The sequence below is a fragment of the Tasmannia lanceolata genome, unplaced genomic scaffold (genome assembly GCF_043159265.1).
Source record: "Tasmannia lanceolata isolate RefF3 unplaced genomic scaffold, GAP_Taslan_0.1 ptg000013l, whole genome shotgun sequence".
NCBI lineage: Eukaryota > Viridiplantae > Streptophyta > Magnoliopsida > Canellales > Winteraceae > Tasmannia > Tasmannia lanceolata.
This window is the reverse complement of record NW_027518690.1, coordinates 27,633,076-27,648,320: the sequence shown is the minus strand read 5'-3', so window position 1 is coordinate 27,648,320 and position 15,245 is coordinate 27,633,076. Positions and strand designations below refer to the sequence as shown.

At 40.8% G+C, this 15,245-nt stretch overlaps 1 protein-coding gene across 2 annotated transcripts in view; it reads right to left on the bottom strand.

Annotated features, from left to right (window-relative positions):
• LOC143889986 (sphere organelles protein-like protein) overlaps positions 1-14,974 on the bottom strand; it is a 95,695-nt gene extending 80,721 nt beyond the window's left edge. The window contains exon 1 of one of the 2 annotated variants that reach the window (XM_077394431.1): positions 14,685-14,974. In XM_077394431.1, coding sequence (XP_077250546.1) covers positions 14,685-14,873 — 189 coding nt within the window. In that variant the 5' untranslated portion in view covers positions 14,874-14,974. The remainder of the gene's footprint in view (positions 1-14,684) is intronic. The other variant, XM_077394430.1, reaches the window with a different exon arrangement.
• Between the last annotated feature and the right edge of the window lie 271 nt (positions 14,975-15,245).

Sequence of the window (15,245 nt, the reverse complement as noted above, 5' to 3'; positions counted from 1 at the left end):
GCGTGTTTTATTACTCTTGCTGTCAACCATGGCTGGCCCTTGTACCAGCTTGATGTCAAGAATGCCTTCCTCCATGGAGATTTAGCTGAGGAAGTGTACATGGAGCAACATCCAGGTTATGTTGCTCAGGGAGAGTCCTCCGTATGCAGATTGCCCAAATCATTATACGGCCTCAAACAGTCCCCTCAAGCATGGTTTGGGCGATTCAGTGAGGCTCTAATGAGGTATGGCATGAGACAGTGTGCAGTTGACCATTCAGTCTTCAGTCATAAGACAGGTGCAGGGAGTGGTCTTCTGATAGTGTATGTGGATGACATCATTATCACAACGAGTGACACCGTTGGTATACAGCACTTGAAGACCTTTCTTCAGAAAGAGTTCTCCACAAAAGATTTGGGCCGCCTAAGATATTTTCCTAGGATTGAGGTAGCCTACTCTGGTACTAGCCTCTCCCTCTCACAGAGGAAATATGTATTGGATCTTCTAGCCTACTCTGGTACTAGCCTCTCCCTCTCACAGAGGAAATATGTATCGGATCTTCTAGATGAGACAGGAACGTTGATTATGAAAACCGCCACTATCCCTGTGGACCCCAATCCTAATCTCCACCCAGACGAAGGTGACTTGTTGCATGACCCTAGTCGGTACAGAAGACTTGTAGGGAAGTTCATATACCTCACAGTGACCAGGCATGATATTTCTTATGCTGTGGGAGTCGTTAGCCAGTTCATGAGTGCTCCCTGTACATCCCATTTGGCCGCTATTTGAAAGGCGCCACAGGGAGAGGGCTGCTTTTCAAGCGCCATGGCCACCTGAGGGTGGAAGGATACAGTGATGTTGACTGGGCTGCCTCCAGCCGATCGACGTTCCACCACTGGTTACTGTACCTTTGTGGGAGGTAACTTGGCTTCCTGGCGGAGCAAGAAACAGAATGTTGTCGCCAAGTCTAGTGCTGAGGCCAAGTATCGAGCCATGTCCCATACTGGTAGTGAGCTTATCTGGCTATGATCTCTTCTGACTGAGATTGGTTTTCCCTCATCATCCCCTGGTCACTTATATTGTATAACAAAGCCGCTATTCACATTGCTACCAATCTTGTCTTCCATGAGCGTACTAAGCACATAGAAGTGGCTTGTCACTTCATACACCACCGGATCCAGCAGAGGGAGATATGCACCACTTTCACTCGATCCATTGACCAACTTGTCGATGTCCTCACCAAACCCCTAAGCAAAGCCCAGATGAGTGATATTTGTTCCAAGCTTGGAATGCTCAATATTTATATTCCAGCTTGAGGGGGAGTGTTAGAAGTGTTTAGTGTGTTTGTGTAAGCCTAAGGGCATAGTGGTAATTGTACCTTCCTTTAATATAAATACAATAGTGAGCGGGAGAATACCCCAACTCACTCTTTCTTTCTTTCTCACCTCTCAACATAGGTATGTGGCTTTGGCGTTTTGGGGTGGAGCAATCTTCTTTGTGGGTGAAAGTGATAGGGAGTAAGTATGGTTTCTTGGATGGAAAATGGGTGTCATATGATAAATTCAATAAGAAAGGATTAACAATTTGGCGTGCCATTTAAGGCTGAATCGTGTTTTCGGTGAAGGCATTCGGTTTAAAGTCTACTCAGGGGACCGCATTAGATTTTGGGTGGATGCCTGGTGTTCGGTTGAGCCTCTGGGTGAGCTTTTCCCCACCCTGTTCAGGGTGGCGTCGAATAAAAATGCTCTTGTGAGTGAATGTTTTGACCGGGTTAATCATAAGGTGATTTGGAGGCCTTGTTTTAGGAGGAATTTCTTCGATAGAGAATTGGATTCGATCTCTCAATTAGAATCATAGTTGCCGGAAACTTCTTGGGCGGGTGGGAAACCCGTTTCCCCTAAAACGCGTTTCTCATGGGTGGGAAACTCGATTCCCCTAAAACGTGGGAAACGCGTTTCGGAAAAGTTTCCAAAATATGATAACAATTTGGAGAAATGTTTCTGAAATGCAAAGGAACATATGAGAAACTTATGTAAATCATGTGTGAAACGCACAATAAACGTATGCAACACTTGTAGAAAACGCATGTGAAACGTGTAGGAAACATATGTGGAACTTACGAAAACCATTTTGGAATAAACACATCAAAAATTGTGGAATAGATATTAAAAAAGAAAACAGTAGCATATATTGTACGAAAAATTCAAATAGAAATTTGCAATTAACAAAATTTAAATCTACAAAACCACATATTTCGTGTTCTCATTGTGTTTCATGTGTGTTCTTTCTATCATTTCTGAAACTCTTCGTAACCATAGTTTACCAAGGTGGGAAACGAATTCGGGAAACGAAACGTGAAACGGAAATGTGAAACTCTTCTAATGTGTTTCCTAAGACGTTTCTCCTATGATCTTCTATTGTTTTCTCGTTTCTCGTTTCCCCTAATATTTTTTTCAAGCGTTTCACATTTTCGTTTCATGTTTCGTTTCTCGAATTCGTTTCCCACCCTGGTAAACTATGGTTAGAATTGTTAGAAGGTTGCTATATCAAAAGATGTGGGGTTGACACGTTTCGTTTCCCGAATTCGTTTCCCACCCTGGTAAACTATGGTTAGAATTGTTAGAAGATTGCTGTATCAAAAGATGTGGGGTTGATAGAAGAATATGGATTTGGAACCCTTCCGGGTTTTTTTTGGTAAAATCTTTCTATTTTCACTTGGTGCCTTCTAGTGGTGATTCCCTTTCAGCCAAGGTTTGGAAGTATCACTGTCCTCCTTCAGTTAGTTTTTTTAGTTGGGCAGTGTGTTGTGGTCGAATTCAAACTATTGAGTTCCTTAGAAAAAGGGGCATGTGGCTAGTGGATCATTGTCCCCTTTGCTTGGAGGATGGGGAGTCTATTGACCACCTTTTTATTCATTGGAGGGTAGTGAGAGAGATTTGGGGGCTTTTATTGTCAAGGTTTGGTTTGTTGGGTGTTTCCTAGATCGATTCTTGGGTTAATGAAGAGTTGGGAGTTTATTCCTTGGAAAAAGAAAGGGAAGGTACTATGGAAGATGTGTCTTCTGGCATTGTCGTGGGTTACTTGGAAAGAAAGTAACTCTAGTATCTTTGAGGGAGTGGCTAGATCTTCTTATTGGCTCTATTTGAAAATTATAGCATTAGCTATATCGTGGGCGAAAAGCCTGCCGTTGTTTAGATTTGTTTCGGCTTTTGACCTTTGGGAGGGGTGGTGCATAGCTTGTTTTGAAGTCGAAAGAAGATCTCAGATTATTCAAAAATGGGAAGCCCCTCCTGCAAATTTTATCAAAGTCAATTTTGATGGATCTAGTTTGGGAAATTCGGGTCCGGCAGGTGTTGGAGGTCTATGCAGAGACTCTTAAGGCTCGACTTTGTGGGCCTTTTCAGGTCCTATTGGCATAAGTGATTCGACTGAAGCAGAGTTCAAAACGGCATATCAAGGAATCAAGCACTTGGATATCGCTCTGTATGATAAGGTGACTTGGGAAGGTGATTCTTCAAATGTTATTAGGTGGCTTTCGAGGTCGGTGGCTCCCCCTTGGAGGTTTCTTAGCTACTTTGAGGAGATCTCAGATTTGATTTCAGGGTCTTCTATTGTCTTTAGGCATGTTAGGAGATCACCTAATGATGAGGCTGATTCTGTCACTAGATCAGGGGTGTTCATATTGGAATTGGAGTGGTTTGACTTCCTCCCTCGGCGAGCCGAGTGTATTTCTTCTTTATCTATTGCAATCCTTGAGGACCATCTCAGTTCTCTTTTATCAATATATCATATTACCATTTCAAAAAAAAAAAGTAATTGGATAATCACTACTTCATCAAAGCACATGAAAGTGAGCAAACATGTACCTTAGCAACATAGTGGTGCAATTTCAAGTAAAGAAGGATCACAAATAACCAAGATAGTCGTGAGAACTTCATTAATAATATAAAAGAAAGAGAAAGGGGGAGAGGAGAGGAGAAATCATATATACATGAAAAGAATGCGATTTTCATTTACTTACTAGTTACTAACAAGCATTACAATGTCTCCTATATGAGGAGCACCAATCCAAAATACTAAACTTCACTCAATAAGGGTTAAAATAATATTTCTAACACCTCCCTCGTAAGTTGATGGGTTCCTCTGAACATGACCAACTTTCTTGAGTCAAATGCATGTGATGATCCATAGTAAGAACCTTTGTCAAAATGCAAACAATCTAATCTTGACTCAATACGAAAGATCACACCATTCTCCACTCTTCCCTAAACAAAGTGATAGCTAATCTCTGTATCCCTTGGCTATGGCATGGAACAAGGGTTTTTATGATAACTTGATTGCACTATGATTATCACAACGAAGAGAATGAAAATCAAATACTATGAGAAGCTCTTGTAAGCATTCTTTTAAATTTCCACTGATACCGACACGAAACGACCAAAATGTTTTTCTTTCCATCCCCACCTAATGGAATCTCAAGGAAATCGTTTCACGTCATTTACTTCCGTCGAAATTTAAACCGAAATTCCATAGAAATGGTCTAAACGACAAAAAATGGAATAATGTTCTAATATACAGTGTATAAAGCTGTTTTTCTCAAAAAAAAAATGGCATGCCCTAATCTCTTGCAAATAGGAAACCCCTGCAAATCAAAGAAACACATTTTTTTTTTCTTTTCCATAAATTTTTTTTAGAAAGCCCTTTTTTGAAAATGTTAAAATGTTTGGATTTTTCTGAAAAACCCTGTTTTGGACAATACCGTAAAAAGTCTTAAAACATGTTTTTTTTATTGTTTTTTTTTAAGGTCGTATTTTTCATTTTAGAACTTTTCCAATTTTTTGTAAGTCCATGTTTTTCAACCTTTAATTTATTGCATTTATAGATAAATTGCCATTAGGATGTAAATGGGGCAAATAGTGGTGCCAAAATCAATTGCAATGGTAGAAAAACATTTGAGATTTTTATCTTTGTAAACATACTTTGTTGGCCCATCCTAGTTGAATCGAAGGTGGGCCAGCTTTTCATTTCAATGTGAAGAGTCACGGGAATTTCAAATTTCAAAACTGAGTACCATACAAATGATGAGTCTCTGACTAAGCACAGAAATGGGAAATGTTTTTTTTTTGGTAAGTCATATTACTTTACATTACACATTTCATTAATGTAGAGAATGATATTCGGTATGCAGCATCATTGGACTACACAACAAATTAACCGTATCTTATGCATGGGATGTCAAAGCGGCATGGGACCAATACCACCTCGTAACTCTATGTGGTATTGACATAGAGTTGGGGTTGGGGCCCTTGGAGGGATGACTGGTCATTGTACTTTCTTATATGCTAAGCCCTACAAAACATTGAATGATCTAAAGAACCTCTAATGTATCACATATCCCTTTGGACGGCTGCAAGTGCTCCTCCCTCGGGTCCGGTAGAAACTAGAGAACCTGTTTTTTTCGATAGGTAGGATGACCTTAACCCACAACATCAACAGTGTCAAACTTCGGCCATTCCGACTAAGATATTGGTTCAATCCTAACTAGAAAACCTGATTTACACAAGTAACATCAAGTCATGAAGATAAGATATTGCAACTTGCAAGGCTCTCACCATGCAACGATAGGTTAGAGGATCTCTCACTTTTTCTCCATTTCCAAGTGTCTTCTTACAATAAACAATTCGATTGAAGACGGGTTTACAATTCATCATATGAAACCTGCAGAAATAATTACCGTACTTCTTTTGTGCCAATATCATGCCTTCCTAGGTTCTTTGAGCCTCAACTCTAAGGAAATGGTGTAACTTCCCTAGGTCTTTCATGTCAAAATTCCCCTTTAGGCCATATTTCAACCTCTAAATTTCAAGATTATTACTTCCAATTATTATAATATCATCCCCATAAATCAAAATCAGAACTGTACTTAGAGAATGAGAGGAGACTACAGGTGCGCGGTTGATGGAGGTAGATCATTGGAAGATTGGCAATGCTTGCATTGTCACTACAATAATTTTGGATAGAGGAAAAGTTGCAGAAGATGCCCGCCAACTAGAACGAATCTGTCTCCCTCTCCATACCCCCGGAGAGGGGGGAGGCAGCCCGCTTGGGGGGAGATCATATGGGAATCCCGAGTTTGTCTCAGACATCAAACAAAACTAGTTCTGCTCTTCCTGTCAATACCTTAATCTCAGGTGGCAGACGAATTGTCGCTGGTGTCATCAGGCCAGATCCTCCCTACAGTGGGTTCCTCGTTCTAGTCCCTCTATGGAGGCTTCCAATTGTGGTGTGAATGACCCTTGACCCGATTCGGGTAAAATATCCAGTCACAACAATTTAGGGTTTCCATCTTTATCTATCTCGGGCAAGGAAGTGGAGAAGCGTATGGGCTCACTAAAAAGCTTGCTTGTTAGGGAAAAAGAAGAACCCTAATGAATCCTTGCAGGAGCTCTGGAATTGGGCTCAAGAGTCCTGGGATATCCCATCTTTACATTGCCCCTCTTCTTTGGCGTCAAATGATGTTCTTTTCATGTTTGAGTCCAAATCTCAAGCTTTACAGATTTTTGCTAAGGGATCTGAGGCCCTGGACAATCATTTGCTCTCCCTCTCACCATGGAAAAAGGAATTCATTCAGGGAGAGGAGGTGTTTTTGGTTCATTTCTTCGGCATCAAGCTGCACGCATGGGTTGTTTCAACGGTGGAGGCGCTGGGGGTCTCTTTGGTAAGGTTGTAGAAATCAAAATGGAAGGTAACCATCAGAATTGCATGAGTTTTGTTTCGGCCAAAATCATAGCTCCCCGTTGGCATTTCTTTCACTCCTTTGTTAAGCTCAAAGTCTCTGATCAGATCTACACCGTTGAACCCTTTAGGGAATTCAAATTTCAAATCTTCAGGCCAGCGCTCCCGAGAAAGGCCTTTTCGTTCGCCTCGAAAATCCGATGGTTTGTCCTGTGTTATGTAAGCCTAGCACTATCCCTAGGCAGAAAGTAGACTGCTTGGACTCGATTACCAAGTCAGCTAGTCAACGCTCAAAAGTCAGGAAAATGTTTGGCTATAGAGCCTCTGCTAGTGTTTATGATGGTCCAAAGTCGGCAGCCAAGTGGCCTCATTCTCATCACAGTAAAGTGATGAAAATTCTGGAGAACGCCTTGGCCTCGAATCCAAGATCAAAGAAGAATAGATTACTCAAGATCCTCAAATCCTTCTACAAAATGGGAAGGATTGATTAATTTCATATTCCCGAATCGGACCTATTCCCTGGAGCAGGATAGGGGTTTTGGGCCGATGGATATATTTCTTCTTTTCTTTTCTGGTTAGAGGCGGGGAGGGCAAAGAAACGTCATATCTCCTCTCGATGTATCTGCCTTAAAATTCCACCTTGGGAAGATGCGCAGGTTCTCCTGGATGGGACGGCTTGCTTAAAAATAACAATTAGCAGTATCTGCCAAAGTTATTTGGGACTTTTGGGTTAAGGATAGGTCCTCATGGTGAGGACATAATTTATGCTACATTTTTTGTAAGGTTTTACGGGCTTCATTTATTTCCAGGAAAGTAAAGATGGACGATAAAGACCATTTGCATCAGGAATCATCTTCTTGTCCAGGGGGCCGAAAGTCATGGAAATCATGGTGCTGAAATCAATTCTTCACAAGATAAGAATAATGGCTTATGATGAAGAGTTAGCCTTCACCAACGCCTTTCATGATATCTCTGGAGATTCGCCAGATGTTAGGAGGCGGCGGAGTAGATTATGGGAAGTCTCGAGGGAGGTGGCCATCTCTTTACCTGGAGGGAGAAATTGAGACTCGATTTTCCCCTAGCTTCTTAGAAAGCACCCCGGAAGCAGTTGACATGGGTTTGCCGCTTCCCTTCTCCAAAGCTTCTTGGATGAACTCCGGAAATGTTCTTATTAAATGGTCCTGGTGGGTGTGGATGAATTCATGTTTTTTGGGGAATGTTTATGGAGGAAGACGATGGATAAAAAAGAGACAAGATTGCAAGACGGGGTTTCTTTGGTACAGCTGGGGCAAACCCCTTTTTGTGAGGATTGAAGCCGTGTATCTTCTTTTTCACCTTCTTGGCCCAGGGTATGCCCTGGCCTGTTCTTTGATGCTATGTATTGCTTGGGGGACCCTTGGTCCCCATTGTAATCTTTATAGTATCAATAAAAATATGTCGCCTTTCAAAAAAAAATCAGAACCGTACTTGAATGTCTATGTCCGATGAAGAGATTTTTTCCTTCCATGTGAGGAAAGGAGCACTCAATCCCACATAGGATATCCAAGATCTTCCTATAGTAGTGTCAGAATCTCCAGGCCATCTAATAGTGTTCAGGAAGTCGCCTTCAATCCAAATCTTCGAAGCTCCAGTCCTAGGAAGCAGCGTGGCATCATTCCAAAGAGCTTGAACTTATGCTTCTATCGCATCACTGTCATTGCAAGGACATGCAAAGGACAAAAAAATTATCATCAACGTCATAGAACCCCCCAGCCCCAGTGCCACCACGCAAAAATAGAAAGGAGCCCAAATCATGGCCTTACCAATATAGTATTAATCCCACATATGACCTTACTACTACTAGCAGAAATACAGTTATGGATATCAATAACACAAAACCATTTTGACTTTCGCATTTAGAAACGTTAACTATGATCCAATTAATTATATTACAAATCGAGTTAGATTTATTATCGAATATGTGACCATTTCTATCCTTCCGAATAATCCACAGAGCTAATGGGAAAAGGTTCCCCCATGTGCACTCAAATCTCGAACGGGAAAAGGTTCCCCCCCATAAGCGCTCAAGTCTTGTAGTAGCCATAGGTTGTATACCCTCTTCCACAGCATTGATGAAAAGTTCATTGTCAATTATGCTTATTTTATACCCTCTCCCCTTGAGAGCAAGATTGTGTATAAAACTAGGCTCTTACTGCTTGTTTTAAACCATAAATTTTCTTTTGAGCTTCCATATAAAGTTGTCTCCAATTGCAACCTCATTACCTCAAAAGCCCCTTGGTTGTTTCACATAAGCCTCCTCCTTTAAGCACCCATGCAGAAAGGCATTTTTAACGTCCGTTTGGTGAATTCTCATCATAATTAAATACATGATTGATTGTACCCCCAAACAACTAATATTGCCTTGTAAGTGTTTATAGTCAATTGGAAGCATTATCAGAAGAAGAAACCATTCGAATTGAGACATTAACATAACACATGATCATTTGTCTGGGCTAGACGATGATGGCTGCAGAACACGAGGGTGAGAAAATTGAGACCAAGGATTTAAACTTTGGTTTCGGTTCGGACATAGCCGAAATACTGAAATTTCGGCCGAAATTCGTTAAAAAAAAACAAATTTCATTAATGTACAGAAATTTCAGCTGAGATTTTTGGGGAAAAACTTAAAAATCAAATAAATTTCCTAAATTCCGGACGGAATTGTGACTCTGGCCGAAATTTCGGATTTTGGTGATTTCGATTTCGGTCCCAACCAAAATTTCGGTATTTCAGCCAAAATTTAAAACCATGGTTGAGACAGAGAAAACTTCGTCGTCAAAACTAGGATGTCAAGGTTTTAAATCAAAGAATGCAAACAGTTGTTACTTGGAAGAGCTATTACATGAAGAAACAATAAGGATAGAGACCATAACTGAAGTAAAAAGCAATCATTTGTGTGCTCTAGGATCATTTGTATGGTCTAGATGATGATGCCTGTGGACAATAAGGGTGACGATGTTGAGGCAGACAAACTTTTGACATCGAAAACTGAATGTGAAGGTCGTGAATCAAAGAATGCAGTCAGAAGGTAAATATTGACTTGATGAATGCCTTTGGCAAGGTGTTTTTGTGTTCACAAATCCTTCACAAGAATAGAAGGCATAAATATACAGAAGTGTGAGCAATATACAAAGATAAATCTTTTCTATGGCAGTTCATTAGGCATTGTCCCTTCTTACATTCAGTTGGATTCTGGTGTCATATTTCCACAGGTCATGGGAGGAGATTAGGTGTAGCTAGGTTGGTGTAGAGGTACCCTGTCCTTGATGGTGCCCACCTCCTCCTAGTAGGTTGAAGTAGAACTATGACGGCTCGAGTATCAACAACCCTGAATGCTGCTAAAGAGGTGCTATGGCCTTTTGGTCTTTTAACGTAGCATGAGATCCGCATTAAGGAAGCTAATCACATTCCTAGCAGCCATCTCAACAATCAAACCATCTAACACCCTAATGTTCAATGATTTAACATTTTAACCTTAATTACATAAAGTTAATAGTTTTAGATAATATCCCCTTCCTTTCAAACCCATACACTCCTCTATAATTCAATGACAAGAACAAACGAAGATGTGGGATCTTGGAAGGTTTCAAAGTGGGCCCAAATGATTTGGAGGTGTTGCATCTCCAATTCGCAAACGATAACCTCATATTCTCCGTGGCTGAGGAAGAGAAAGTGCTCAAGCATAAAGCAGTTCTCAGGTGTTATGAGGTTGTGACTGGCCAACGGTCAAACTTTAGGAAGTCTAAACTTCTTGGGATCAATTTCCCTGAAGAGGGTTGCAACATACTGGCTCGGCTCCTCAGTTGGGTCGTGGATAGGTTTCCCTCTAAATACCTTGGTTTGCCTTTGGGAGAGGGGAGACCCCAGAAGAATGTTTGGACCCGATTACTGAAAGAGTGGAAAGAAGGGTGGCAACATGGAAGAGGAATCTAGTGTTGCTGGGAGGAAGGATTAACCTGATAAAGACGGTTCTAGCAAATATTCCTATGTACTTTATGTCGCTATTCAGATGCCTCTATCAGTGTGGTTATAGAATTGAGCAAATCCGGTGAAACTTTTCTTTTTTTGTGGGGGTGGGGAGGGTCGAGGAAAACAACAGGTTCCATCTTGTAAGCTGGGGGAATGCCAGTAAACCAGTCAAAGCTAGCGGTATAGGATGCAGGCGCCTAAGGGAGGTAAATAAGGCTCTTCTTGGGAAGTGGTTGTGGAGGTGCGGCAAATATAAAGATCGGCTCTGGACTAAGGTAAATGATAGTAAGTATGGATCTACCCCGGGTAACTGGTATTCTGATGCCAGGTTCCGGATCAAAGGAATGACAGTTTGAGAAATATCCATAAACACAAGCATAGCTTCCAGAAGGGGATAAGGTTCAGAATTTAAAAGGCGATAGAATAAAGTTTTGGCATGATATAAGGTGTGGTGATGGGCCCGTGAGTCGTCATTTCACTGACATCATAGTGGTAGCTGTACATACAGAAACCTTTGCCAAAGATTGTTTCTAGTGTGAGGAAGGTCATCTATCCTGGACGATTCAATTCAGATGGAATTTCTTTAAGAGATAAATAGATAGGATAGCTTCTTTTTTGGTCCTGTTGAGCACCTGCTACACTAAGAAGGGGAAGGATGAGAGGGTTTGCATCTTGAACTCTTCAGGGATCTTCTCTGTCAACTCGTTCTATCAACACATCCATCTGTGCTCTATATCCTTGCTCTTAGATAGTGTATGGCAGTCCCCATCCCCTCCTAGAGTTTGTGCTTTTGTGTGGATGGCTTTCCTAGACAAGATCCTCCCTGTGGACCACCTGAGGAACCACCATATGTTGATTTAGACCATTGTTCTCTTTGCATTAAGGCGGGTGAGTCAGTCGATCACAATTTTATTCACTGCAAGTATGATAATCATCCAGGGATGTATCCTTAATCATCCAGGGATGTATCCTTAGGATGTTTGGGATTGTGGGGGTCTTCCCTTCTTCTATGGCAGATCTTTTAGATAGCTAGTCCTTGGCTCCATGGAAGAGAAAAGGGGGAATCCTATGGCAACTATCCATGTTAGCAACTATCTGGGTGATTTGGAAAGAAATAAAGGACAGTCTTTTGCAATTCTGTTAAAAGCCCCCACTTTAAGTTCATGAAGACCATATCGCTCTGCATTTTTAGGGCCAAGTCTCTCCCTTGTTTTAGGTTTATCTCTAGCTCTGATCTATGGCGCAAGTGCGGGGAGAGATTTGGACTAGTATGGAGGTTAGGGATACGCCTGATCCTGACATGTTCAAGTTAAATTTTGATGGTTCCAGTATGGGTAATTCAGGGCCGGCTGAAGTTGGAGATCATCTTAGGGAGAAGAGGGGAATCAATAAGTGGGTTTTCGCTAGTCGATAGGGAGAACTGATTTTAATGAAGTGGAGTTAAGGGCGATTCTCCAGGGTATTAGGCTAGCCGATGACATTATCATGTCAGCTCTGGTGGTGGAGGGGGACTCCCTCAATGTCATTAGATGGATGCTTGGAAGTCATCCCCATCCTTGGAAGTTTGATCATTTAGTGGATGAGATACGGAACCGTTTGGGGTCCTTTCTTGTTTCCTTCTGGTATGTCAGAAGGGGGCCAATAGCGAGGCGGATGGTCTTGCCCAAGCAGTGGTTGCTAGGCCTCACCTGGAGGTTTTTGACTTTCTTCCACCTTGACATTGAGTGGCTTTCCTTATTCGTGTTCTTTCTTTTCTTTTTTCTGATCATCGCGGTCGTGTCTGTATTTTTGTTTCTTTGTTAATAAAATCCCTTTACCATTTAAAAAATTGCCAAGAACAAACTAGCCAGTTAACTTTCCTAAATCCCTTCCATTCCTTGAAGTGCTAACTTCTAAATTCTTCAATATAAATATATAATTGTGTAGGATATAATCCGTTGGGCAAGACAAGTGAATAAAAACCCCTATGTTCAATGCCATTGTCTAGGATCCAATGAATTATAGCCTCAATCTCACAAAGGTTGGGCAATCTACTGTGGGCTAAAAAAACAAAGTGGGTGAACATGTAATACTTCATGAATAATGCATTCCATACTCCCTTGGCTCGAAAGAATCTAGATCATCACCCTCCCTACTAAGTCCTATAACACCTAGAGTGCATTCCCAACGCCTACTAGTTTTTTTTTTTTTTTTTTGAATGGTCCCAACGCCTATTAGTCGTTTGTGGCCCATTCCAAGTCTTCCCATGGTTATGCCTTTTGACAATCTAAAAGGTTGATTAAGACATTGAAGCCATACCATCTTCATTTGGAGGCTTGCAGGCAAGGTTTTAAATTTCTGTTTCAGTGCCTGTTTCAGCCACTAGCAGAACCGAGATATTTCAGTTTTGATGGACATTTTGGCCGAAATCATGTAAAAATATGATAATAATTTTGGTTTTTTTTTTAAATTTCCACCGAAATGTCTAAAATTTCGGTGGAAATTTTGGCAATTCCGATGGCAATTTTGGTGGAAATTTCGGCTATTTCGGTGGAAATTTCTTAAATTTTGGTGGAAATTTCTTAAATTTTGGTGGAAATCATAAAATTTCAGTCGACATTTTAAAATTTTCGGTTGAAATTTTTTAAAGAAGGGTAAGAACGAAATTTCGCCAAAATCTTGTAAAAATCCAATTTCAAGTAAATTTCGTTTCGGCCTCCTGTGTTTCAATGTTTGCTGTCTAAAGAATCAATGTTTGCTGTCCAATTTCAAGTAAATTTCGTTTTGTCTGCTTAACCATTTCTTATGGCTGAGTAGTTGAGTTTTCTCTAGAAGCAACAGAGGTACGTTTGCTACTTCCATCAAAATTTAGCTTCAGCGAACCTTAGGCAGGCTTATTCCACTCATATAACGGCCTAAGAGTGACAAAATAACTCCTAAAAACCCCCAATTTAATCTTTGATTGGAAGACTCACGGACACTTGTTCAAAGTGCTCGTGGTCCAAAGCTCTTTTTGGGTCTTTCAACTTTCAAATTAATTCTCCAAAGATCCAAAGCTCTTTTTGGGTCTTTCAACTTTCAAATTAATTCTCCGAAGGCTACCATTTTTTTTTCTTGAGATGAGGCATTCCTCCACAGAAAACAGACCCCTTCGTACCTAACCCAAAGGAACGGTAGCAAAGAAACGATCGTGATCTCCAAAGGCTATCATTGGCGTGCCCAAGAATATCCTTGAGTTTCTTTCTTTCTGAACCAATCAAATAACAGAAGGGGATAAAAACATCCAACTACAAAGGAAGATTCTGTAGCTAAACATGGGGTCCCTATATCTAAAACCCTCCTTATGTTTCAATTTTCTTTTCCTTGATCTATTTTGATTTTAGTTTTTTGAATCCCATCTTACATTTCTTCTCTTTAATAAAGTTTGTTACGGATGAAAGAAACAAGAAATAAATAAAAACAACAGTAGCGCAGCTGGTAGACCACCGGTTATCACGATTTTGGGCTATAGCCCATCCATGTCTACAAGATCAATGGCCCTATCCATGTGTGTACAATGGGAATGGCACGGAATGGAATTCCATGCGATGGGAGTTGTATTTAACTTCTAATTATTTGCCTTCGGCGTGTTATCTGAATGGATATAATTTCCATCTTAAACTGATCCAACACCACATTACACAATTCTAAAAGGCGGTCAAGCTCATAAGAATCGATGCTGAGCAGGTAAAAGAGCAACCAAAATAATCAAATACAACATTTTGAAAGCCAGAAAATTGGAATTACAATCAATAACCTTCAAATGCCCCCATAATTTTGAGTAGTAGTGTGTATCACAAATGCACAATCTTTTTTTGGTAGGTAAACACAAATGCACAATATGTTTGAAAAACAGCCCATTTAAGTATCAATTCCCATTTGTTCATTCTTTTAATCTTGAGGGGTTTAAGGAAGAGAGAAGAAGCTGAGTGAGAAACACTTACAGAGAGGAGGAGGCCATCGGGGCAAACATCTTGCAGGGAAAATTTGTGAATAAGATGAGAAACTAGGTCAGAAATGGTGTGGATTTCGGGTTTGAGGAGTAACCAACAGCGCTTCAAACCTTCTGATTTCTGTGATTCAGTGAGGAGATGGCGACCGTCAAACACCAAACGGATTCTCTCTGTCTCCATGTACGAATTGGAACTGGCGAGGGTTTGATTGCGGAGCCCAAACCTTCTTAAACCCTGGCTGCTAATGGAAAAATATAGGAAAACGCGATTCTTTTAGAATTTTGTGGAACACGCACCCAAAGACTGCCACGTCTTGTTTATTATTTTAAGGAAAAATTGCCAGTGGGTGACATCAAATGATCAAAATACGAAAATTGCCAACCTGTGGACACGCTTTTGAAAAATTGTTAAAGAGGGTTGATAACCCCTTTTCAGAGTTTGATAACCCCATTTAGAGGGTTAATAACCCCATTTTACCCCTCTCTAACAAATTTTCAAAAGTGTGCCCCCCGCGGCGGCAATTCTCGTATTTTGATGTCTTCCATTGGCAAT